At 44.7% G+C, this 24,143-nt stretch overlaps 1 protein-coding gene across 6 annotated transcripts in view; it reads right to left on the reverse strand.

Moving 5' to 3' along the window:
• nek7 (NIMA-related kinase 7) overlaps nt 1–24,143 on the reverse strand; it is a 71,660-nt gene that overhangs the window by 15,013 nt on the left and 32,504 nt on the right. For 4 of the 6 annotated variants that reach the window (XM_055507957.1, XM_029145562.3, XM_029145563.3 and 1 more), the window contains 2 exons: nt 14,396–14,490; nt 7,242–7,355 (listed from right to left, as the gene is read on the reverse strand). In XM_055507957.1, the coding sequence (XP_055363932.1) occupies nt 7,242–7,355; nt 14,396–14,490 (209 nt within the window). Of the gene's footprint in view, nt 1–2,419; nt 4,671–7,241; nt 7,356–14,395; nt 14,491–24,143 lie in introns of those variants that run through there. The other 2 variants (XM_029145564.3, XM_029145566.3) reach the window with 1 other exon arrangement.

The following is a 24,143-nucleotide window of genomic DNA, read 5'->3' on the forward strand; positions in this document are numbered from 1 at the left end:
CTGGAATGGCCCTATTTTTATGCCTCAGAACGCTGGGCGATCGCCTGGGACGACTGATGAGCTCAGATTTTTTTGCTACAGTATTTTTCCACATGCTACACACACGCATGTGTGCGTGCGCACGTCGCGCTCCTGAAGCCGCTGTTTGGAGAAACAGTGCAGGACTGATTCACGGTTTGCTCGCCGTCGCGCAGAGGAAAGAGGCCGCGCCGCCGCAGACCTGGCTTCCACGTTGGCACTCACGCTCCAGATTCACGTTGACACATTTAATTATGTTACACTGAAAACAGGCGCTTGGAGATTGGGTCCAGCAACACGCTGAACGTCTCAACCACAGAGCGCGTTTATATCTCAGGGCTGGAGAGTGGGATAAACCTGCAGTTAATACTTTTCACCACAAGATGGACTTAGGGGTGCATGGATTAAGGATGTATGGAGACGTGAGCAGGCTGCAGCCCCCTTTTAATCACTACATCCAAAACACACAGCCAGTTGCGTGCAATATATAAATATCTCTATACTTGGAAGCGAGGCGGTCGATGAGGGTGGGGCCAGCGACGCTGCGAAGTGCCAAACAAGTCATGTATTAATTCCAGATATTTACTTTTGTTTGTTTTCACTGTGTTCAGGGATCCATGGGAGCAATTTTTGCTGTGATGAAACTGAACAGCAGTCCCTGTGGAGTTCATTACAGGGAGAGAGCCAGTGCCCACCCCCACTGCTCCTTGGCCAAGAGGGATTTGGAAGACCCAGAGGAATGGGTTAGTTCGGTGGGTGGAGCCGAGGGAACCTACTGAATGAAGTGTGTGTGTGTGTGTGTGTGTGGCGGGGGGGGGGCTCTCATGGGACGCAAGGAGGAAAGAGACCATAAACACTCAGCTAATGACCTCAAACACACCAACAACACAGCAGAGATTAATGGAAAGCCACAAATGAAGAAACGTAGCTCTGGAGCATGGAGAGGTTTCATTTGACGCATCGTATCACCAACGTTGCCAAAACAGCGACGAGCTGCAGAATGATCAAAAATACTGGCCTCACTTGCTCTGATGACGTCAGTCGCATAATTTAACAAAGAGTCAACGTGGACCCTGCCACGACCTCCGTTCCTGCATCAGCAGCAGGGACGCTGCTAATACATAACGGTTCCGTCTCCCTCTGCACAACAGTTGATGGCAATCAGCTGGATGAGATGTTGCTGTGATGTGGAAGTGCATCATTGCAACAATGTGTCAAGTGAAGAGGGCTGAGTTTGTGACTAGTTCATACAAGTGTCTGACTGCATTTCCAGGTGACTTGTGTACTTTGCTGCACCTGTTTAGAGGAACATAAGGTGCTAGCCATCAAATGAACGTGGAAACACTGACGCACTGAGGACAGAAGCTTTGCTCAGGAGGAAAATTCAAAAGTTGAATATTATGAATTAGACTGATTCCTTTCTTATAAATAGTATTTGATGATATAGCAGCATCCACCTCAGAACCAAAGACGGATCTTAGAAGTTAATGTCTGCAGTCTAAGCTTGTAATGGGGCGTTAGCACTGTGAGGAAGCATTAGCTGTACAGCAACAGACAAGACGCATCATGAAACAGGAGAAAACGAATGGGGCGTTTTCACATGGCAGCTTCCTGTTACTTTTCACACTTGTCTGATTTAAAGATAAGAGCTTTTTCTCCTTATGTTAAAAAAAAAAAACAAAAAAAAACATTTTTCCTGTTGCCAGAACGTCTGCTCTCAGTTCCTCTTATCACAAATGCTGAGTTACACTAATGCACCGTATTTTAATAGACCTCCACAGAAGACGGTTCCCATCATTGTCCGTTTGATCTACTATTGATACTCAACTAACTTACAGGTTATTTGTCTGATCCAGCTACTGTTGCCATGTTCCTGTTGCTCGGTCATCATTAGAGAACTCGCTGCTGCAGAAAAGAAATTTTCCTCAAATCTAGCAGAGAAACAGTTAAATGGACTAGTTATCTTCACCAGCTGTGGAGTTGAACGTGGTCCAGCATCAGTGTGGATTCTGTGGGTGTGGATACACTTACCAGCAGATTGGCAGCAGCATAATGAAGCATCCCAACGCTTGCAGTGGGACTGTTCACGGTTTACATCCCATGGTTCAGTCCTGTGGTCTGACACCGCTGCTCTGCACCTGGACTGTCCTCATCCGTTGGCGTTTGGGACTTGGAGTTACTGCTTTTATTTTATCAGCGTATGATTTGGCGCCGGGCGGCTTTTGTACATCACATTTAGAGTTTGAATGATGAGATGAGATGTAAACCCCATTTAAGAGCTGCAAGCACTCAAACACTCCTGATTTATTATTGCAGTTCGATAGCATACAGTGTTTGCAATAAACTCTTTAATTTGACAGTTCACAAAAACAACCAAACTACCGAAATAACAAAAACAATATTGATTTCTTGCTTTTTTATTTTACCCTATAATACCAACCTTCAGAAGGGTGTGCAGAAAAATAAAGGCTAAGGCTTGGACGAAAAAAGGGCACTGACTGAGGGAACACACTTCTTATCAAGGAGGAGATGTAAATCTCAGCGTTTGTTAGCACGAATGAAACTTCAAGTGGGGCTTAAAAAAACAAATCTTCACTTTTTAGGTAAACAGAAAAACAAACCATTATTATGCATGAACGCCAACTTGTCCTTATGATATTGTAAAAAGAAAACTTATGTCACTTTGGTACTAAACACTAACAACGCCTTTGGTGAGATTTGTACAGCATCAAAACCGAAACACCACGAAGCGCTTTAAAGATTTAGCACCTCTGTAAAAACCATACGGCGTTTTAGTCTATTACAGATGCTCCTTTTAGAGGAGACACAGGATGCTAGCAGCACGGTGGGTGAGGACGATAAAAACTACTGCAGAGGGAGAAAAACAAAAAACAAAAACACACATAAATGACCACAATTAAAAGGACAAGGTGTACAACTGCAAACAAAAACAGCAAACACTGTATTCGCAAGAAATTTACATTTCCCTGCACCCTTGAGCTCGTATAGAACAAGTCAATAGTGCTTTACATGATCTTTAAAAACAGGGAGCACGGGCATGTGTGTACAATGATCACCTGAACGCTTAACACGCTATCTGAAAATGTTCGAAGGAAATTAATAAGCCACGGAAAACAGAGTCACCAATAGTACTTTACTTACTACACATTCCATGTGGCATTGTCGTCTTTATGTAAACCAGCAGTGGTTGGTTGAGACCCACTGGTGTAAAGCTATTTACTGGTAAAACACTCACCCAGCTGCTTCCTTCCACCAAATAAACAGTTGCTAAAACCCTACAGTAATAAAACTATAGGAACTTCAATATGTACAGTAAATAGATGAATAGATGAATCCCACTGGTGCTGTCTGTGACATCCCATCATAGACCATACCTAAACACACACACACACATATATATATATGGTTCTGTCTGTCTTTGGTATCTCATCTGAGAACATAACTTAGCAGGCATGCTGTGAGCTACTACTGCTTTGGACACAAGGCAAGGATGTGGTTTCTCTTCAACAAACTCTTACTGAACACGACGCAATACTGCAGAGTACAGAGCAACATTAACAAATCATATCTACCGCCCGTCTGGACAGTTGCATGCATCCACCGGGCCGTGATGGACAGCTATCTGTTGTGATCCTGATGTTTATTGGGATTCTACCACGTACTAGGCTGCAGCAGTACAGCCTTGCTTGAGGAGACATTTTGGTGTCAGTGACTAAGGTAAACAGCAGATGTAAAGCTGCTTTTGTTACAGCTTCCACCTCTCCTTCAAGGCTGTCAGAAAAGAAGCATTCCCATTTTTTCCCCCCTTTCAAACAATACATGGGTGTCAAAAGAACGTACATTCAAAGTGTTGTGGAGACATTCGCCTGTGTTCTCTCCCCAGCGTGTCTCTAGTCTACCCTATAAACGATCCCTCTCTTCCTAATACATTCATTAGACGTGATCACCCCGCCAGCCTTTCAGTACCAGGGTAAAAAGTGCATCAACAACACTTCAACCATCAAGATCACTCAGTTTTGCTGCTATTAATCTAGAAGTATTTACTCCGTTACCTTTGCTCTAAAAAAGGTATCAAGGTCTTTATTTGGGCCATTTTCCTTATAATTACATTGATTTGATATCTTGAAGGTTGTAGGTAACACTGGATGCTTATTTCTCTAATTTTACTATGCCATAGTATATTAGCTGCAAAACAACGCCTTTGGTTCGACACATGAAATTACAAACACACACATCCTTGAGGTACAAGACACTGATTTTCAGTGTTGAAAAATGACTGAAGTCTAAGGAATGGGGAGGTCCGTTTGACAAAAATCTCTAGAATTGTAGGCAGAATGAGTCTGGATGTCAGTCATGTTATATATTTATTACCTTGGAAGTAAAAATCCTTTACACTAACTACTTATCACAATGAGCTAAACTCTGGAGTACTGTAAATTAACAGGTGTGTACGAGTCCAGCATGAAAAGCGAAGGAGGGAGTCAGGAGTTTTGCAACTTATAGTGTGTGTATCGCTGGGCTTAGCTGCCCTGTGTCAAGTTCTGCATATGTTTGGCAATGTCATACACGTAGGTGATGTCCGGCCTCTTCTCCGGGTCGGAGATGATGCACATATCTACCAGATTCCTTAGCTAGTGAGAGGGATGGGGGTGGAGAGGGGAGGGGTGGAGGGCAGAGACAGAAATAACAGATTAAATGACACTGTCGTGATCCAGATGATACAGAAGAAGCAGCAGCGACAATCAGATCTCTGCTAACACAGATCCACTCGCCTTTTAATCCCCTCTAAACGAGTGCTTTCCATAACAGCGCTAACGAAGCAACAGGTAACTGAGCTGAGACAAAGACGCGAGGCTGGGTTAGCGCACTAATCACTTATTGGTCTGCTGATTCCACTTTTACCCGCGCTCACAAATGCACATCCACCCATAAGGTTGTGCTTGTGCGCGCACACACACACACACACACACACACACACACACACACACGCATATACTGTACACACACACACATAATAAACGCACATGTGCACACACACACACACACACACACACACACACACACACACACACACACACACACACACACACACACACACACACACACACACACACACACACACACACACACACACACACACACACACACACACACACACACACACACACACACACACACACACACACACACACACACACACACACACAGCTGCCATTCCACTGCCACCCAGAGACAGCACTTACACTTGAAGCCGAGCGAAGCGGCTGATTGGAGCAGATAGATAGACAGGCTCGCAGGCGGAACAGCCACCACCATCATTAAAAAAAGAAGAGACTAAAAGATGGAGAGGAAAGGAAAAAAAAAACATAACATCTACACGAGGTAACTATGGTAACCGTCTACCGACTTCCTGGCCGCTGTTGCGTGGCACCGGCTTGGACGAGCTCGTCAGCTTCTATGTATATATACGTGTGTGTACGTGTGTGTACGTGTGTGTGTGTGTGTGTGTGTGTGTGTATGTGTGTGTGTGTGTGTGTGTGTGTATGTGTGTGTATGTGTGTGTATGTGTGTGTATGTGTGTGTGTGTGTGTGTGTCTGAGTGAGAAAGCGAGCGAAAGATGCAAATTCAGGCAGTCTGAGAATTAGTCCCACAGAATAGAGATGGAGGGGGGAGAAGAGATGCAGATATGTAAAATATTCATGCACTTCTTTGCATGGCGATTGGGGTGGGGGAGTGTCAGGTAGAGGAGGGGGGGGGGGGGGTAGGCGCTAGCGAAGGGAGGCGTGGGGGGGAAGCATAGACGGAGATGGTGAAATGACACAACAAAGATGAGCAGCTGACAGTTTGCTGCCGATCCTTCAGGAGCATTGTTTACATCCAGACAGGCGCTGCAGGCACCCCCCTCATCTCCATCTCTCCATCGCCCTGTCTCTCGCTCTATCATTCCCTCTCTCTTTCGCTTTGTCTCCCTTTCTCCTGGATGGGGGTGACATGTAGGGCAACACAGGAGCTCAGCAAGGTGTGTGTGTGTGTGTGTGTGTGTGTGTGTGTGTGTGTGTGTGTGTGTGTGTGTGTGTGTGTGTGTGTGTGTGTGTGTGAATGTGCAGAGAGGACGCTTGTGTAACAAATTTACAATTGCTATTGTATCTACACAAACTCACACCCACCAACGGCTCCTGACAATTAACCACCATCCGTAATGAAGTGAATGCTTGTGTAAAAAAAGCCTCTCTCTTATATTTGACTCCTAATATCTGGTATTTAAATGACCAGTAGTTGTTGGTTATATTTCAAGTTTATATAAACACTTAGATGTTTACTGTTCCATAGACCATATGGAGCTATTAATTGCTATATGGTAATAACCACACAGATATAATAGGATAAGCCTGATCTTCACTGTAATAAACCCAGTCAATGATCACTTGGCTGGTGGATCTTCCTACAATCTGATGGTCAAATAACATTAGAGCTAATGTGTGACTGTATATGAGAAATAATACTAAAACTGGTAATTGGTCCATTAGTTGGTAGACAAAGGTGAGTGGTATATGAGTGGTATGGTCTGTAGGTCTGAGTGTAAGCGGACATGCAGGCACATAAGTTTGACTCAAAACTGTATATTTGACAGAAAGAGAGAGAACCTTAAGATAAAATGCCACCCACACAAAGAGGCCATGCAACACAAAGCCACACACATTCATGCACATGTCACCAGTAATCAGCAATACAGTGACTTCCAACCGCAGCTTGACTACATTACATTTTGGTGCATGGATAAGTCTACACGGAATCACAGCCCATGATTTACCATTTGGCTTGGGAAACATGAGTCTCCGGCCCATTCAGGCCTCTGCAGCAGGGGCAGATGCTTTTGATATACGCGTTTAATTTTCAAATGGTTAAAATCATCGCCGGCCTTTGATCACAGAGTAATGTCATAGCGTACTGCAGCTCAGACAGTTGGTTGGATTTCACTTGTATGAAAAAATCAAGTAGTCAATACAAGTAAAAATCAGTGAACTGGCACCGAAAAAAAAAAAAAAATCTACTGCTGTTTAAAACAGTGGTGCACGTACAAATGTTACATTTTTCCTTTAAAGTTCAGGAGTAGAGACTATCACAAGCCCTTTCAAAACACTGAGCAGGTCCAGCTCTACTCTATGCCACAGCAGTAAGAGGCAGCTGATGGAGTACTCACCTCCTCTGAGTAGTGATCTGAGGGAAGAGGGGGGTAGTCACACTGTTCTATCTTCTTACAAAGAGAATAAAGGTTCATCTTATCCCCGTAGAACGGACTCTGTAAGGCTGCCATCTGAAATATAAAGACAGGAGGAAAAGCGTAAAGGAAGTGTGCAAAGAACGGACACAGAAATAATCAAAATATCAAAGCAGGACATGGAAGCATGTGTATTTATAACGTATTGATTAAAATACAGGCCGGATACGAGACGAAGCAACGCAGAAATGAAGTAGACGCGCGTTCATGTTTTCCATAGTTGCATGAGAGCTCATCTGAGCCAAAACAGAAGAAGCAGCATTTGCTTAAGTGTTTTCCTCTAGTTTGTTGGCCTCTTCTGCCGCACCGCTCCGAGAAACTTACAAATACGAACGAGGGGGAAACAAAGAGCAGAGACGGGGAGACAAGTGCGAGCGGAGAGGGAAATGGGAATACAAGAGGAGAGAATTTCTCTGTTTGCTGGAGCAGCGAGAAAACGGTATCCTCTAGAAAACAAATGCAAGCAGGCAGAGCAGAGGGAGGGCACCTGGGAATAGCAGGGAAGAGCGGTGAGGATGAGGAGACCTTTGCTAGTGAGTGGAAATAGGTGAAGAATTTCCAAGAATAGACAAGATGTAATTTTTGCCCGGCTCGGTTACAGGCTCCCCTACTCCAGCTTAAATGCGAGTGTGAAAGGTGAAAGGCAGACTTGCATAACAAGCCAGCGCCGCTCCTTCGTTTTCCGATTCAGTGCCTGCAAAATGAATCCTGTTAGGCTCATGGGCCGGGCCGATTGCTCTGCTGATAACAAACAAACGCAGCCGGAGCGGCTGTCGGCGCTGACGATGACGAGCTGCTCCGAAGCGTGTTTGCATTCATTCACGTGAGCACAAATTAAAGCGGTTTATCTCCTCGCACGCACAAACAAAAGGCTGAGAACAACTATATGCATGCGTTTGTCCCAGTCGCTTTGATGGCAGCCACCACAGACTCTGGCCGTGGTTTCATTGTATGGACCACGTCTTCACTGTGACCTTGACGTGTGTTACTGTACTGAATTGGGCAGCCGGGTATTTAAAGACATTGTTGTTCAAACTTAGGGTTTTTGGGTTGTGCTGCGATCGGAGGATGAGCGCTACGTGTCTGACAGCTCGCTAATTGGCAGTGTGAAAGTAGATGCGAACAGCATCTCCACATATGAAGCCAATAGAATCACTCTACAGAATACAGGCAGGGAGTGTGAAGGCGCCGTCTTCCCAGACACTAGACAGACGCCACGGTTTGTGTTCCCGCGTAAATACGAGCTCAAAGAACGGAATGGTGCCGAATTACAGGCTCCGGTTTCAGCTTTACTCCACTAAGAACGATGTCACACGGCTGCACACCTTGAAGTCATGTAGTAAAAACTGGAAAAATACAGATGAACTGGCTTCTTCATCAGTCACAAGAATTATTACAATGGGAAAAAGCCTCTCTCTTGGTCTCGCATTTTGTTGCCTGTAGATTCGAGTCTAACCCGCTGACATTGTCCAAAAAGTGCCGAGCACATCAGCGACTTGTCGGCGGCTTCTTCATTTCAGCCTGCACCAAATAATGTGTCAGACACTGATGCTGCAGAGACAGAAAAGTTCTTGTTCCCTGTTGGGCAGATTTTGACAGAGTCTCTGTCACAGCTTCCAGTGGGAAGTCAAGACGACGGCAGCCGTCTCAGCGGGCGCCGTCTCCTCTGGACATAATTCACCACCGCTCAATCATCCCTGCCTTTAATCAAAGCCCAGCGTCATCGCAGCGGATTATCGCGCGTGCATACGTGTGCCATGTAAAGACGGTCCTCGTTCCCACCGCTCCCTGGATTGTCCTCCGCCTCTGCTTCGACAACCGCCCATCGCAGCCCAGCAGGCGGCCGACAGTGATGCGTGAACACGTGACGGCGCCACTACCTCAACAACAAGATCATCAACGTACACTTCAAAAAGCCAACTGGACACAGTTCACATCATGTATATTTACGGCTATGTTGGACTTTAATTTCAAAAGCACCCTTCCAGCATCCGCACAGAGAGCTCTATAAAGGGAAAGATTAGGAAACCGTGCCAGGTGGACTCGCACAGAGCCCACACTCAGACGGAGACCTTTGCTGGCTTCCCTTCAGAGGAGGACGAGTCTGTTCACGGAGCCCGTGTCTGAAAAAAAAAATGCTGACATCCTGCACTTTCGTTTGAGTCGAGTTGCAGGAAAAGTTCAGTGTCTTGGTGAGGATCATGTGGAAAATGTTCTTTGAGTATTTTAGAACAAATGTGCATGCAATGAAACGGAGTACACTCCTGGGTAAATATCAGTAAAATGACTACAAATACTGTTGAATCCCAGACGTTTATTACTATTATTTAAACAAAAAACCGAAAGAGGGGGAGGATGAAGCCAATTGGTTGGAAAAACAAACGTTTAATTAATTAAACTCAAATAAAAAGGTCATTATTTAAGAAACAACTGCATCAAAAGCCAGAGCACTCTTCATTTGTGAGATTCCATTGTTTTAATATTTTCAGTGTCAGGCTTGATTTTGGATGACAGATTCAAGCCTCCTGGGCCCAGATAATACCAGTCCTCACAAACCTCTGGAGTGAGACTGTCATTCTTTGCATTCTTCGCTGAAGGGGATTTGTTTCTCTACATTCAGCTTTAAAATTCTCCAAAGGTGTTTTATTGGAGTCGAGTGGGGAAATGTTGGCCTGGTCATAGTGTTTAACTTTTCGTTTTAAACGGCTGTGCCTGCTGGGATCAGGAACACGTCAGAAGATTCCTCTCATTCCATGCAGGGCCACGCCACATGTTCTGCTGGTGTGATGCACACTAATTTATTTAGATTTGACCTTATCAAAGAATTTCCTATCAATACTCATTGCGCTCCTCTCATCTTCGTTGCTGCGGTTACTTCTCACGCGTTTGCCCCTTTTGCTAAATTGTTTACTGTTAAATGCAGGTTGTAGACAACATGTCTTTTCACCATTTCCTCAACAAATTTTAACATTTCTCAGATTTTCCCAGTCCAAACTACGAATCGGAGGGTTTTTCCACACGTTTACTCTTTCTATGCATCTTACAAGCCCGGTCATATATCCAGCAGTATGTTTGCAGGTTTGTGTGCAAGGGCTAGTTAGAGCTCCCCCCAAAAACATACATTTCACAGTAAGTGGGGAAAAAAACAGGGCGAGACAGAAACAGATAGAGAAAAAAGAAGAAAATCAACCAGCTGTAGATACCAGGAGGCGAAGGGTTAAACAAGACCCCATCGTATTTTCATGCATCTTCTGGTTTTGACAGATGAAAAATGTCAACTGTCCTGTTTGTATTTGGGAGTTTTTGCACTATTCATCTGCTTCATTAGTGCCTGCTGCTCCCAGCCCCTGACAGCTGCCGGCCCCCTGCTCTCAGCACGCACACACATACACACACAAGCATAAAGATGCATGCCCCCACAACACACACACACAAACACACACACTTTTTTCCAGACTGTGTCATCGCATTGGGTTAGATGATTGACTCACTCCCTGACCTCTGAGGCCTCTGTGAGAGTGTGAGACTGTGTGTATGGTTCATTGATATTCGAAAGACATACAATGCACACGCATGCCTGCTGTCTGTCCAAGGGGTGTGTGAGCTGCTGGTGGCATAGAAAACACACCCAAACACACCGACACACACACACACACCCACACAAACACGCGCGCTCGCTCGCTCGCACGCACGCACACACACACACGCACACACACACACACACACACACACACGACCTCCCCCCCTTTGTTCCTTCGCTCTTCCTCAGCTGGCCAGGTTGTACTCTCCCCAGCCCAGGCATGTAAAGCCGCATCAGAGTCTGTGTAAAAGGTCTGGGCTGGGCCTTCCAGTTTAATTAACGCGAGTTCGCTCTCTCTCCAGCTTCTCTCCCTGTGTGCCAATTAAAAGGAGCGGCATCCTCCCCTTTCTAAAACCCCTACATCCAGGGACTTAAGAGGTTTCCATAAATTCTCACATACTCATTCATAAACATAACCGTGTGGGCGCAGGCCACATCACAACAAACACCCTAATTCTCACACAAACACACACACACAAAACACCACACATCTCGTTCTGTCTTGATGTCTGACTCTCACCCACACAGTGCTGTAAAATTCAAGACAGCATATCTTTTTTATGCGCTCACTGGCCCTTTATGTGACTTTATGATGATATATTAATCAAGGTAATAAGTCATAGTGTGGGGACACTCATTAAAAATATACTGCACCTAAGCCCAGTGGACTTGGTCAGACCTTTGAGAAAAACTGACAGAAGTGTGTTCCAACGTCCGCGTCCCTCTATGGCACTAAGTGAAAATTAAAGAAAGAGTCTGACGCAACTCTTGCCTTTTGTTAAGCAGGTAACTTATGGACCTTATATTTATATTCATTTAGCCCCTTACGACCAACATAGCACATCTAACTTACTAAATATCTGTGTTACGTATGAGTTGAATCAGTGAACAGACATTAGCACGAGTAACATGTATGCATCAGAAACGGACACAGTATGAAAAACATTAGAGGATAACCCAAAGAAAAGGCCTTCATAAAAACTTCATGACATGCAAACCCAGCATTTTCAGGCCTCATAAAACCAACAGCAAAACAAAAAGGGAGGGAGCGGAATGAGGCAGGAGGCCCAGTCCGACCTATGGATGGCTGAGCTCCAAACAGGAAGGAGACACATTCCACTAAAGCTTTTTAACACACTCCGCTAACCTTTATGCCAAGCACAGCAACCACAACACATCCATACAAAGAGGCGGCGAGCGCACACGTGTAAAATGAAGCACGCCGAGTAACCGTGTGAGAGTTACTAATGCAGATGCGGTGTTGATTGAGCAGACAGAGCGCTAGGAGACGGCAACCTCACTAACTGGCGCGTGAACAACCCCCCCCCCCCTTCCTCACCACCCTGGTCACCCTTGGAAACAGCCCGAGCCACTGCAGCATCTCTATTTACCACAGTGTGAAGCAGTTGAGTTGGAGGGCATAGGGCAGGGTCAGGTGATGTAATGAGGTTGGACACAAGGAGGGAGGGATCAAACAGAATGGGAGATGGAGATAGACACAGATACAATGACCAGGTATTGACAGGCATACCCTTTGGACCCTAGCCCAACCCCTAGGCGTAGCAATGAAAAATGCAGGCTCTCTCAAATGGAGCCGTTTCGCACATAAGGAATCGCGCTCCCTCAGATAAAACACGCATACAGCACAAACCTCAGCCCCTGCTGTATGTTCGGACTGAAATCAATGAGCACCAAAGGGATGAGGCGTGGATTTCTATGCGAATTTCTTATGCCTGAAGGTTAAGTGAGGAAAAGGGAGGCATACGGAGGGAAACACAGCAGAAGGGGAGGAGAAGAGAGCGAAGAGGAACGGAGAGTTTCAGAGAGAATAAGCCAAGTTTCCTGACACTGAATGCACTGCGGAGCCCTCTTACCAAGACGAGTGAAGAGCAAGGGTCTGTTCTTCAAAGAGAATAAGAACGGTGTGGAGAGCCCTGCTCTGGTAACAATAAGGCTGTAATATCTCCATCTCCACAGGCTCCGTGCATGGCTCACCTTGACCCGGTGGCTGGAGCTCTGTCTCTGCTCTTGTACCTACAGCGCCTCCTCTCTGAATGAACGGCCCCCATCCTTCTGTTCGCTCCAGCAATCTATAACCCCGCGCTCACTATTTGTTATTTTCCCCTTCCACCTCTCCCCCTCTGCTCCCTCTGTCTAACCGTCCGTCTTCTCCTCCTTTTCATTCTCTCCTTAGACCTATACTGCAGGTTCCTTTCCCGGTGTCCAGACTCCTATATTGTTCCTGTATAGATTGCTAAACTTTTCCACCTTACATCTTTGCTCCCCATCTGATGGCCTCCTCAGGGGCCAACAGGTCTCCCCATCTTTTTTCACTTTTCCTCTCCAGCCCACTCCTCCAGCTCTCCTATGGGTGAAAGGTATTGTATAAAAGATCAATGCACCGTGTCCATCTCAGGTCGAGCAACAGCCAGCGCTCGTGCTACGTGTGCAATTCTGACAGTTTAAACGCCATTCCTCGAGTTACACAGTGCACAGAATAACAGCGTCGCAACCATTTAGATGATATTACCATCGAGGATCTGCATGTGTGGTTACCTGCGGAAACAATCGGACCCGTTTCTTGCAAAAGCAGCGTCGCACAGTACAGTTTAAACCTGCAGAAGCAGACTGTGACCTACAGCACCCACTGCTCTCAGCCAACCACGTCTGGACGTTACCGCGGTGCATTGTGGGGAACTAATTAGCATGAAGGACTGGTCTCTGAGCAACCATGACCTGCAAGCTGAGCTCAAACTTCTTCCTCGTGCTATGCCTGAGGCGCTGTAGAGAAGGTGTAGTCACTGGTGCGTTGAAATGCAGCCCAAGTGATCAGCAACTCAGGGGAGTTTGGGGAGAGGAGGGGAGGAGGAAAAAAAGTGGGTGTTTCCTTGGCTGACAGTGTGTCTCTGAATCCGTGTCTGCCTTTGTGCATTCACTGCACATGAAGGTCGGCAAGGTGAAAAATCAGATTGACTGCTATCATCCATGTCCATCATTGTTATGCTCCTCAGCCCTTCCTCTTTGTTCCCTCCGCTGTGGGCTCCTCCCGGGCTTGTCTCCGCTCAGTGTGGTCTACAGCACAGCCCCGTGGTGCTTTGCTCCTGACTAATCAAACTAGTCAGTGTCACCGGGCGGTCTTATCCAAAACACATGGCCATGTCAGTTCCCTTAACTCACCAGCTTTGCAATGTTTTGCAGGTTCGCAGGCTAAACAACTTTAACTCAGAGTCCTAGGGTTTGGGCGAAAGGAATGAAGAAGAGAGGGAGCAGCAGGTAAAGCAAAGTGACAGATGATAAACGTCATTATTCTGAAATAATGTGCATTATTATTCATGTATAAGAAGAATAATGTAAATATACCTTCAACATGAGGGCGAGTATTTGTTATTATATTCTTGCGGCACTATTATATGGATGGTTTGTTTATGTGTGTTCTCACGTCACTCCTACGGTCGACTGCAGGGTGACAGTATGTGCACATATTCCGATAGTTTACCTCGTAGAGCAGGCATCCTAGCGACCAGATGTCAGATTTGAAGTTGTATCCGTTTTCATGTATCCTCTCCGGTGACATGTAGTAAGGAGTACCCACTGGAACACAGAGGGAGGGTGAGGGGGGAGAGAAGTAGAACGACAGAGGCAGAGAAGGAGAACAGGACAAAGAGAGTGAGCGTTAACACTTTGCATTTCAAACCCGCGCTGCAGCCGGTTCATCAACATCAATGACACAGCTCCCACAGTACAGGGAAGCAGGTGAGGAGCGGAGCTGCACTTTCAGACAATGACACATTCAGACGATGCACTTTAGCAAGAGTGCAAAAGAGGCTTTAAAGTGGCTTCATTTGAAAATTAGATTTAATAGGATTAGATATTGAAGAATTCATACAATGCAGGTAATTGGAAGTTTCACAAAGTTGCATCCATGTGTTTAGCAGACATGCGGATACAAAATATACATGAATCAGTTTTGATTACTGGCTTTCAGTAATGATTTGAAACAGTAGTCTGTGAATGTGCCCAGGGAACAGCGGTGGAGCCTTAAAAGTTCTCCTGTTTCTGGTTTTGGTTTTGAAACTCAAGAGTCCCGAACTGCCACGGAGACTGGCAGAGCTCCACGGAGTCAGACCTTCACCCCACGAGACACAAAGAGGAGCCGCAGCTCAGCGACACATCCGTGACACGCGGCAGGAAGGTCTGGAGGAGTTTTTTTTTTTTAGAGTTTGACTGGAAGCGTGTGTGTTTTTATCCCCATTTGCTTTCTATTTATTGTGATTTCCCATGTAAAAGCCCATCAAGCACATGTTTCACAGCAGCGGCTTCGCATTATTCACATATGGTTATAGGAAGGAAATTTTACCAGTCCTTTAACCTGCGCTGAGCAGCTCTGAGACTCCGCTCATGCCAAACCCTTTCAAGCAGGCATGCGGGTGGAAGACTCACAGAAATATGAAGATGACAGTTACACAGGCTATGCTGAGCTGCTGAGCAGCCTCCACCAGTAGCACTGCCGTACATGACACTGTGTGCAGCTTATGCTTTAAATGTCAACATAATCAGCAGCTACTTGCATGCTCCTCAGGGTCCAAACCGGCTCATAAAAACATCACAGAAAACTGGTTTTTACACTGAAATATCCAACTTGGCTTAAATCTCCTTTGTATTTCAACTGTTCAAGTAAATACTGTGAATTCAAATAAAGTCAGATTACTGCAATAATCTATACTTCTATACTATGTTTGTTTGAAGTGTTTCGTGTCGCTCCAAGATGGTGTGATGCCTTTAAAATACTTGTAAAATAGTTAGAGTGAGCGCTCACGCTGCTGTTACTAGAATATCTTGATGCATATTGGACCGAAGGAAATAGTTGGAGTGAGCGCTCTTGCTGCTCCTATCGAATAAAATATCTTGGACGCATTTCTCTGGTGGAAATAAACGAGGTTAGCTATGGAGAACCGAAACAGCCATAATCAAATATAAAGGAAAAAGGAAATAAATGTACTAATTTTTAAATTATGAATATACAAATATATAAAACTTTGGAAAAAGAAATGTATAAATGCTTATATAAATAGAAACGCTATTTCTATCTTTTTTAAAGAAAGATTTATGCATTTAGATTTTATTTTTCTTAAGCCGATTTTCTTTTTCGCAAAGTGTAAGCAAATGAGCCGGGCATGTCTTAATTGTGTCACTGCACAGTCATTGCTTGCAGAACTCCGTTCAACCTCGAGGCTCAGCCTCTGGAAAACTTCATCCAGTAGTTCAAAAACTACCGTGGGTACTTCTCTGCCCGTGTTGTCAGATAAACTGAACAGGTTTTCTTCGGATCAAATCAATTTGAAACACCATGAAGTCTGATGGAAAACTTTCTCAATTGTCCGCAAGATGCCTTAAGTTGTTTTCTATCTACCAAAGCTCCATTACTAATGCTCGCTAGACTAGGATGTACTGCTGAGGAATCGATCGAAGGGAACGCTTCACAAATTGACTAAGACTGTGCAGTGATACAATCAAGACACACCCGGCTCATTTGCCTACACTTTGCGAAAAAGAAAAACGTCTTGAGAAAAGGAAAAGCTAAACGCATAAATATTTCTTTAAAAAACAGAAAAATAAATAAATGTGAACATTAATAATTTATACATTTCTTTTTCCAAAGTTTTATATATTTGTATATTCATAATTTACTTATTTCCCTGTATATTTGATTATGGCGGTTTCGGTTCTCCATAGTTAGCGGGAAGGAGAAACAACGGTAGCTCATGCAAATGTTTAAAGCTTTTCTACAATGCTGGAACCTTGGTTTATTATTGGTCTTTGTGAGTACAAATGAATCTACAATGTGATATAAAGCTGGGAATTTCTAAACCAGAAAAGCATTCCTTGTTTGGAGTCTTAGCGCAGTAAACAGCCAGCTAACAAATAAACTGAGGACAGCTCAGGGAGACACTATCACCGAAGCGACACTTCGCAGCGGCAAAATGAGGGAGGTGAAGAACCGAAGAACCAGAACCAGAGGTCCCAGACGAAGCAGGAGTTCTGCAGCGGTCTTTACAATCACTCGACGCCAGGTCACAGTCTTCTAGAGCTACATCACGCTCCCATGAGTCTTCAAAGAGCTCTCAGAAAAACAAGCTAACGTGATGAAATGGAAAGCAGAGCTAGATGCAAATCTTCACTTTCTCCAGTGTCAAAAGGCGGTAGCCGCAGCAGAAGCAGAACCTACAGCCCTCGAAGAAGCAGTGATTCAAACTATTTAATAAAATGGTTGGATCCCAAGTCATCAGAACAAGCTAAAAGGACACGTGCTGTACATAACCTCAATCCTTCTGCAGGCACCAAAATGGTTTGGAAGCGCCTTGAGGACTACTATGGCTCCCCTGAGGTTATTGATGATGCACTCTTGAGAAAGTTAGAGGAATTTCCCAGACTCACAATTAAAGACAATGTTAAGCTAAGGGAACTTGTTGATCTACTGCTGGAGTTAGAATGTGCAAAACAAGATGGTGCCCTTCCAGGACTTACTTTCTTAAACACAGCTCAAGGAGTTAGACCAATTGTTGAAAAACTCCCTTTAAACTTGCAGGAAAGATGGACAACTGTAGGAACACAGTACAAAGAAGCTCATCACGTGCCATTCCCTCCTTTCTCTGTTTTCACATATTTTGTTCAGCAACAAGCCAAAAAGGAAAAATGATCCAAGCTTTGTCATAGCCGGTTCCGGCAACATCTCTCCACGCACACCTATGGTGTCAGCACACGAGATGGACATTGCAGGACATTGCAGGACAACCATGTGCAGAAGAAAATGGATCCATAGATTCAATATGGAAGAGCGCGGAACTTCCATATAGAATCTATGTATGGAAAGTTGAGTATCCAGCTACCGCTTAATCGAATCGAATGTGACTCTGTGTCTGACAACAGGACGGAGATACCCTCTCCTGACATAGCGCACCATCATCCTAATCTACTCTCAGTCGCAGACAAGATCCAACCAGTGGATCACCATGCTTCAATCCTTTTACTCCTAGAGAGGGACATCCTAAGGGTGCACAAGGTACGTGAGCAAATCAACGGTCCCAATAAGGCTCCATACGCCCAACGGCTGGACCTCGGTTGGGTTATTGTGAGAGGAGTGTGTTTAGGGAAGGCTCACAGTTCATTAGATGTCGGTGTGTAACAGAACACACACCAATGGCCGTGACTCTTCAAACCATGTCAAAACCTTATTCATGTGAAAGAAAATTATGGACTAACACTACAACAGCACACTTCATCAGCAGCAAATCGTGTGGACAATAAACATGTTGCTAATGACACGTATGACCCTGGGAAATCCGTGTTTGAGACATCCAAGTAGGATGACAAGCTTGCATTGTCAGTAGATGACCAAACATTCTTAAACCTCATGTCCAGTGAAGTCTACCGGAACAAAAGAGAACAGCTGGGTCGCTCCTTTGCCTTTTCGTTCCCCAAGATGAAGACTTCTAGACAACAGAGAGCAAGCTCTAAAACGTCTCCACTCACTGCAAAAACACTGTGGACAATAAACCAGAACTGAAGAACCATTACATCCAGTTCATGCAAAGGATGCTGGATACTGATCAAGCTGAAGCTGTACTACCTCTACCCCAAGGTAAGGATCACTGGTACCTACCTACCTTTGGTGTGCATCACCCACAGAAGCCAGACCAAATACGTGTTGTATTTGATTCTAGTGCAGAATTTGACGGAGCTTCACTCTTAGTGCTTCTTAGTGGACCTAACCTAACCAACACCCTGTTAGGAGTACTTCTGCGCTTTTGAAAGGAGTCTTAACAACCACCGTACAGCAAATGTTTTATTGTTTTGTTGTACGGGAAGACCACAGAGATTATCTCCGCTATCTCTGGTTTGAAGACAATGACATTACTAAGAATGTAACTGAGTACAAAGTGAAGGTTCATGTTTTTGGAAACAGCCCTTCGCCAGCTGTAGCAGTATACTGCATGAGACAAGCAGCTGAAGATGGTGAGCAGGAATACGGCTCAGATGCAAGACACTTCGTAGAAACACAGTTTTATGTTGATGACCGGCTCACATCAGTTGCCAGAACAACAGATGCAATCGACTTCCTCGTGAGAACCAAGGAGATGTTAGCAGAATTTAATCTACGACTTCACAAAGTGACATCAAACTGCAGTCAGGTGATGGAAGCTTTCACTGCTGAGGATTGAGCAAGAATTCTTAAGAATTTGGATCTCTGAGTAGATCCTCTCCCTGTTCAGAGGAACTTTGGACTTTGCTGGGACCTACAAACTGACAGCTTCACCTTTTCTGTATCCGCCGAAGTCAAACCATTCACACAAAGAGGATTATTATCTACAGTCAACATCTTATATCACCCCCTGGGATTTGTGGCTCCTATAAAAATGCAGGGCAAAGCAATAATCAGAGAACTTTGGTCTGAAGAGAGGGACTGGGATGCTCGCCTGCCCGTAGAAAAGGAAGAGAAGTGGGTCTTATGGAGAGACTCTTTGAAAGCTCTAAAAGGCCTCCAGGTACCAAAGTTCTACAGTCCAGGTTCCTTAAAATCAACGGAACAAAAAGAACTGTGCTTCCACTGTAGCCATAGGAGCAGTAGCCTACCTGGAAACAGTCAGCAGTGAAGGACATCTTGTTGCATTTGTATTGGGGAAGTCAAAAATGGCACCTCGCCCCACACACCCTTTCCCACACCTTGAATGCTGTGCTGCTGGAAATATTTGAGCTGATCAGAGATGAGTTGGATATGAAAGTGGACAATGTCAAGTTTTCCACTGACAGTAAGATTGTGTTGGGCTACATACACAACTCTTCACAACTCTATGTTCCAACTGAGCTAAATCCAGCTGACCATACCACGAGGTTTATTCCACCAGACCGGGCCCTGCCTTTCTGTATACCGACAAACCCACAGAGGCGCACAAAGTCGGGCTGTTTGTCTGAGTCAGGTTCAATCAGTCCAAAGACGTACGTTCAGAAGTCACTGCTTTAGCAACTACAACATCAGAGTATCGGCTGGGCTCTCAGCGCTCTGAGAGATATTCCAATTAGACTACACTTTGTCGGGTCATAGCCAGACTCAATTATATTGTCACATCCTTTAGACAAAAGAGAAGTGATCAAAAAAGAGCGAAACTCCAAGCATAAAGGAACTCACACAAGCCAGTGTTGTTATTAATAAAACCATCCAGCAGGAAACTTTCAAAGAAAGGAAACAGACCAACACAAAACATGACTGTGGATGAAGATGGCCTCCTACGTGGTAGTGGATGACTCTGAGACCATGTCAACAGACAGTTTTATTAATGCCCTGAGAAGATTCTTTTCTGTTCGTGGACCAGCTACGCTTCTACGCTCAGACAGAGGAACTAATTTTGTGGGAGCTTGTAAAGAGCTAGGACTGGACATGAATGAAACTAAAGTAGAAAAGTTTTGACAGGAGAGAGGGTGCATTTGGAAGTTCAACCCCCCTCATGCATCCCACATGGGAAAATCCTTGGAACGTCTAATTTCTTTTAGACGGAATGCTGGTAAAAAAAATGCATTGAAACATCTCACTCATAAGGTCTTGAGCACCTTTATAGCAGAGGTTATGGCGATTATCAATGCAAGGCCTCTTGTGCCAGTATCTACGGACCCAGACTGTCCTACAGTGCTCACGCCAGCTATGTTACTCACGCAGAAGATAAGCGCTGTTTCTGCACCCTTCGGTAACTTTCCTCAGGATAATGGTATGGGAAGCAATGTTCAACACCTTGCTGACACCTTTTGGAAAAGGTGGAAAGGAGAATATTTATTGAATGTCCAAGAAGACCGAATGTCCAAGAAGGAGATGTTGTCCTGTTAAAGGATGTTCAGGTCAACAGGAATAAGTGTCCTATGGATGTTGCCGTACAGACCTTTTCCAGCAAAGTCAAAAAGGTCCGTAAAGTGCAAGTGAAAATTGCAAAGGAGGGGACTGTCAAACTGTTCCTTCGACCAGTCTCAGACATTGTAGTTCTTATTTCTCGGGGTCAGTGAGTGTGTTTCATGTTAACTGACATTCCCTGAAGTGTAAATGTGTTTGTTCGTATTGTTCTGATATAATGTGATTATATCAAGCGGGAAGTGTGATGACTTTCAGGCGAGAAGTGTTAAAAGTGTAAAATAGTTAGAGTGAGCACTCACGCTGCTCCTTTTGAATAAAATATGTTTGACGCATTTCCCCGGTAGAAGTAAGCGAGGTTAGCAGGAAGGAGAATCAAGGGTAGCTCATGCTGTTCTACAATGCTGGAACTTTGGTTTATTATTGGTCTTTGTGAGAAGAAATGAATCTAAAGAGTACAACCTTTCAAAAGTGTAACGTTATCGTACATAATTCAGTTACAATGTAATATAAAGCTCGGAATTTGGACGCGCTGTGAGGACAGCACAGATGGAGAAGCCTAGTCATAAAATGGTTCTTGGGTCAAATATGACACAAGCTGCTTTCTAGAGGTTTTATGATATGGATTTGTGTAAGAATAATTAATATAATTAATTACTATAAGTAAGATTTGAAAAGAAGAAAGGAAATTACCCAAATAAAGTCACGTCTCTAACCTACATATACAACCTACAACCTAACCTACATATACATATACAAAGAGGTCTAAGAAAAGGGTAGGGAGGAAAATGATAAGCAGATTTTACAGGGGGCAGGTGGTAGTTGTTGTAGCAAATGGCTGATTTGAGCTGGATTCTGTAGGTGAGAACAGCTCTCAACAGAAAAAAAATGTACAGGAAAAATAGTAGGAAAAAGCCATAACTGCACACTCACACATAGCATTCGCATTAGAGCGCACACACACGCACACGCTCTCTAGAGTCATTCAGCACATTAACAGGTTGGAGGAAACTCAACCAAATGTAATTGCAATTAATAAAACCATTATAGAAGAGACTATTAGATTTGAAGTCTATGGGAACTGAAATGAAAGCCAGCACTTTTAATGTTGGTGCAGATCTAATTGGGTTGGGGGGGGGGTTAAAAAAAACACAGAAAACAGGCTTTTATCTTAAATGTGCAGTTTTGAATAATGAAGTGTTACCTGTCATTCCAAAAATAATCAGCATCTGCACAGGAAAAGAAGCAGCAGCCAGAGCAAGTGGAGGTATAAACAGGGGAGTGGGGATTGCAGTTTTAATTGGTCATCAGGTTGGTATTGTGGTTTGTGTGTGTGTGTGTGTGGGGGGGGGGGGGGGGGGGGGGGGGGGGGCTGCAAGGTCTCATGGTGCATTCTGAACAAGCTCCCTGAACATTCATTATTAGTTGATTAAAAAGAATCAGCCTCTCTTATGCTAATAGCTGCATAAAAAAAGACTCGGCTCTGGGCTCAGGCTCCTAAAGCACGCTGAATTAAGGGCACATTACTTATTCATGCAAATAAATTGAAAGTCATGTTGGGATTGATTTCCATTATTGTGAGTGGCTGTGACAACACTGTATTCGCTGTGTAACGGGCTAAGCGCTGCTGTATAGGAGGTGAGGTGCCATCTAGCATGAAGGCCGTATTTCTGAAGCACCGCTAAATAGAAAAATCAAAGTCGGTTCGTACTCAATACAAATTTGGGTGTGATTATTTCGACATCCTGCAAGTTCTGCATTAACACTTGGAAACTACGGCTTGAACCTGGAGCATTTAAACAGTGAAGCGTTTCATAGGGATTTCCCCTCTTGAGTGGAAGCTTCTCTCATCTTTGCTCTATTACCAGCTTTGCGTTTCCTTGCGGTGAATGAGATTCAGACGGAGTCTCGACGGACACGACTGCATTTCTCACTCAGACCAAGGGCAGCAGTTTAGAAACCTCTGCTGTTGTGTTGTAACAACAACAACAACGCAACACAGCAGCCAGAGTGGAGCTAACGCTTCTCCCTGAATTTCATTACATCTCCATTGTGTTTATCTCTGTTTCCTATACTGTGTGTCCTGTTGGGCTTTCACCTCCAGCCTGGTTCTCTGCCAGTTTGTGGTTCACAACTTATTGTCTTAATAAAACGAGTTTGTATAAACACATGAAACTGTCATAGTTTCCATCATCAGCCACAGTTACTCCTCTTCCACGCAGCTCTCCCCCTTTTCTTTGTATTCATCCTTATCCCTTCTCATTACAGGTGTTAATTGCAGGTACATTATAATTAATAACAAAAGAATGGCAACAACACAGCAGTTGATTCAATGTATTGTAAATTGTGTATTGTAGCCTGAATACTCAGAGGCAGGTTGTGGGTGTCTTTTGCATGTTTGAATACTTCGCGTCAGTCCCATGTCCCTGACTGAGGCTGCGCAGATATACAATATGCTGCAGGTCTACAGTACATAAATAACTGTTTTTGCATACGCATTTAAGCACACATGCACTATGTTTAATGTATATAGATGTGCATTTCTAATGAGTTTGTGTCTGTGTAAGACAAAAAAAAATAGTGTGAGAGAGAAAGTGAAAGAGAGGGCGACTGCAGGATGCTGAGCGGCTGAGTTGAAAGCCTGGGAGCTGACAGGCTGTATGCCTGGACCTCCATCTCAGCTTCACCACCCTGCTCTGTTCAGCTGGGTGGCTGAGCTCATTACAGACCCACGCTGGCGTGCGATTACACGTGCACACTGACGTGCACGTCGATGTGCGTGCTGACGTGCGCGTCGATGTGCGTGCTGACGTGCGCGTCGATGTGCGCGCGTCAGCGCACACACACACACACACACACACACACACACACACACACACACACACACACACACACACACACACACACACACACACACACACACACACACACACACACACACACACACACACACACACGCTCTTCCTCACATTGCTTCTATCACTCTCTCTCTTTTTTCTCCTCCATTTTTGCTGTCACCTTGTCATACTCTCTCCTCTTCCTGCTCTTCCTAACTTTTTTCTTCGTCTGCTTTCTTTTTTTGTCCTCTTTTTTCCCTTTGTCACTCTGTCACATTCCCTTCTCACGCACCAAGCACACTCCACCTTTCTTTTTCTGTATCTTTGTCACCCATTCTTCTATTTCTTATACTTTTTTTCTCCCTGGCATATTGCGTTCTCCTCTCACTCTATCTTACGCCGTGTGCTGTCTTCCATTCCCCAACTCTAGTTTCTAACATCGTCTCTCTTGCTCTCTTTCTCGCCACCCCCCCCCCCGACTGAAAGTCGAGGCGGGAGAGGAAAAGACGGAGAGA

This window comes from Betta splendens, chromosome 4, assembly GCF_900634795.4.
Source record: "Betta splendens chromosome 4, fBetSpl5.4, whole genome shotgun sequence".
NCBI lineage: Eukaryota > Metazoa > Chordata > Actinopteri > Anabantiformes > Osphronemidae > Betta > Betta splendens.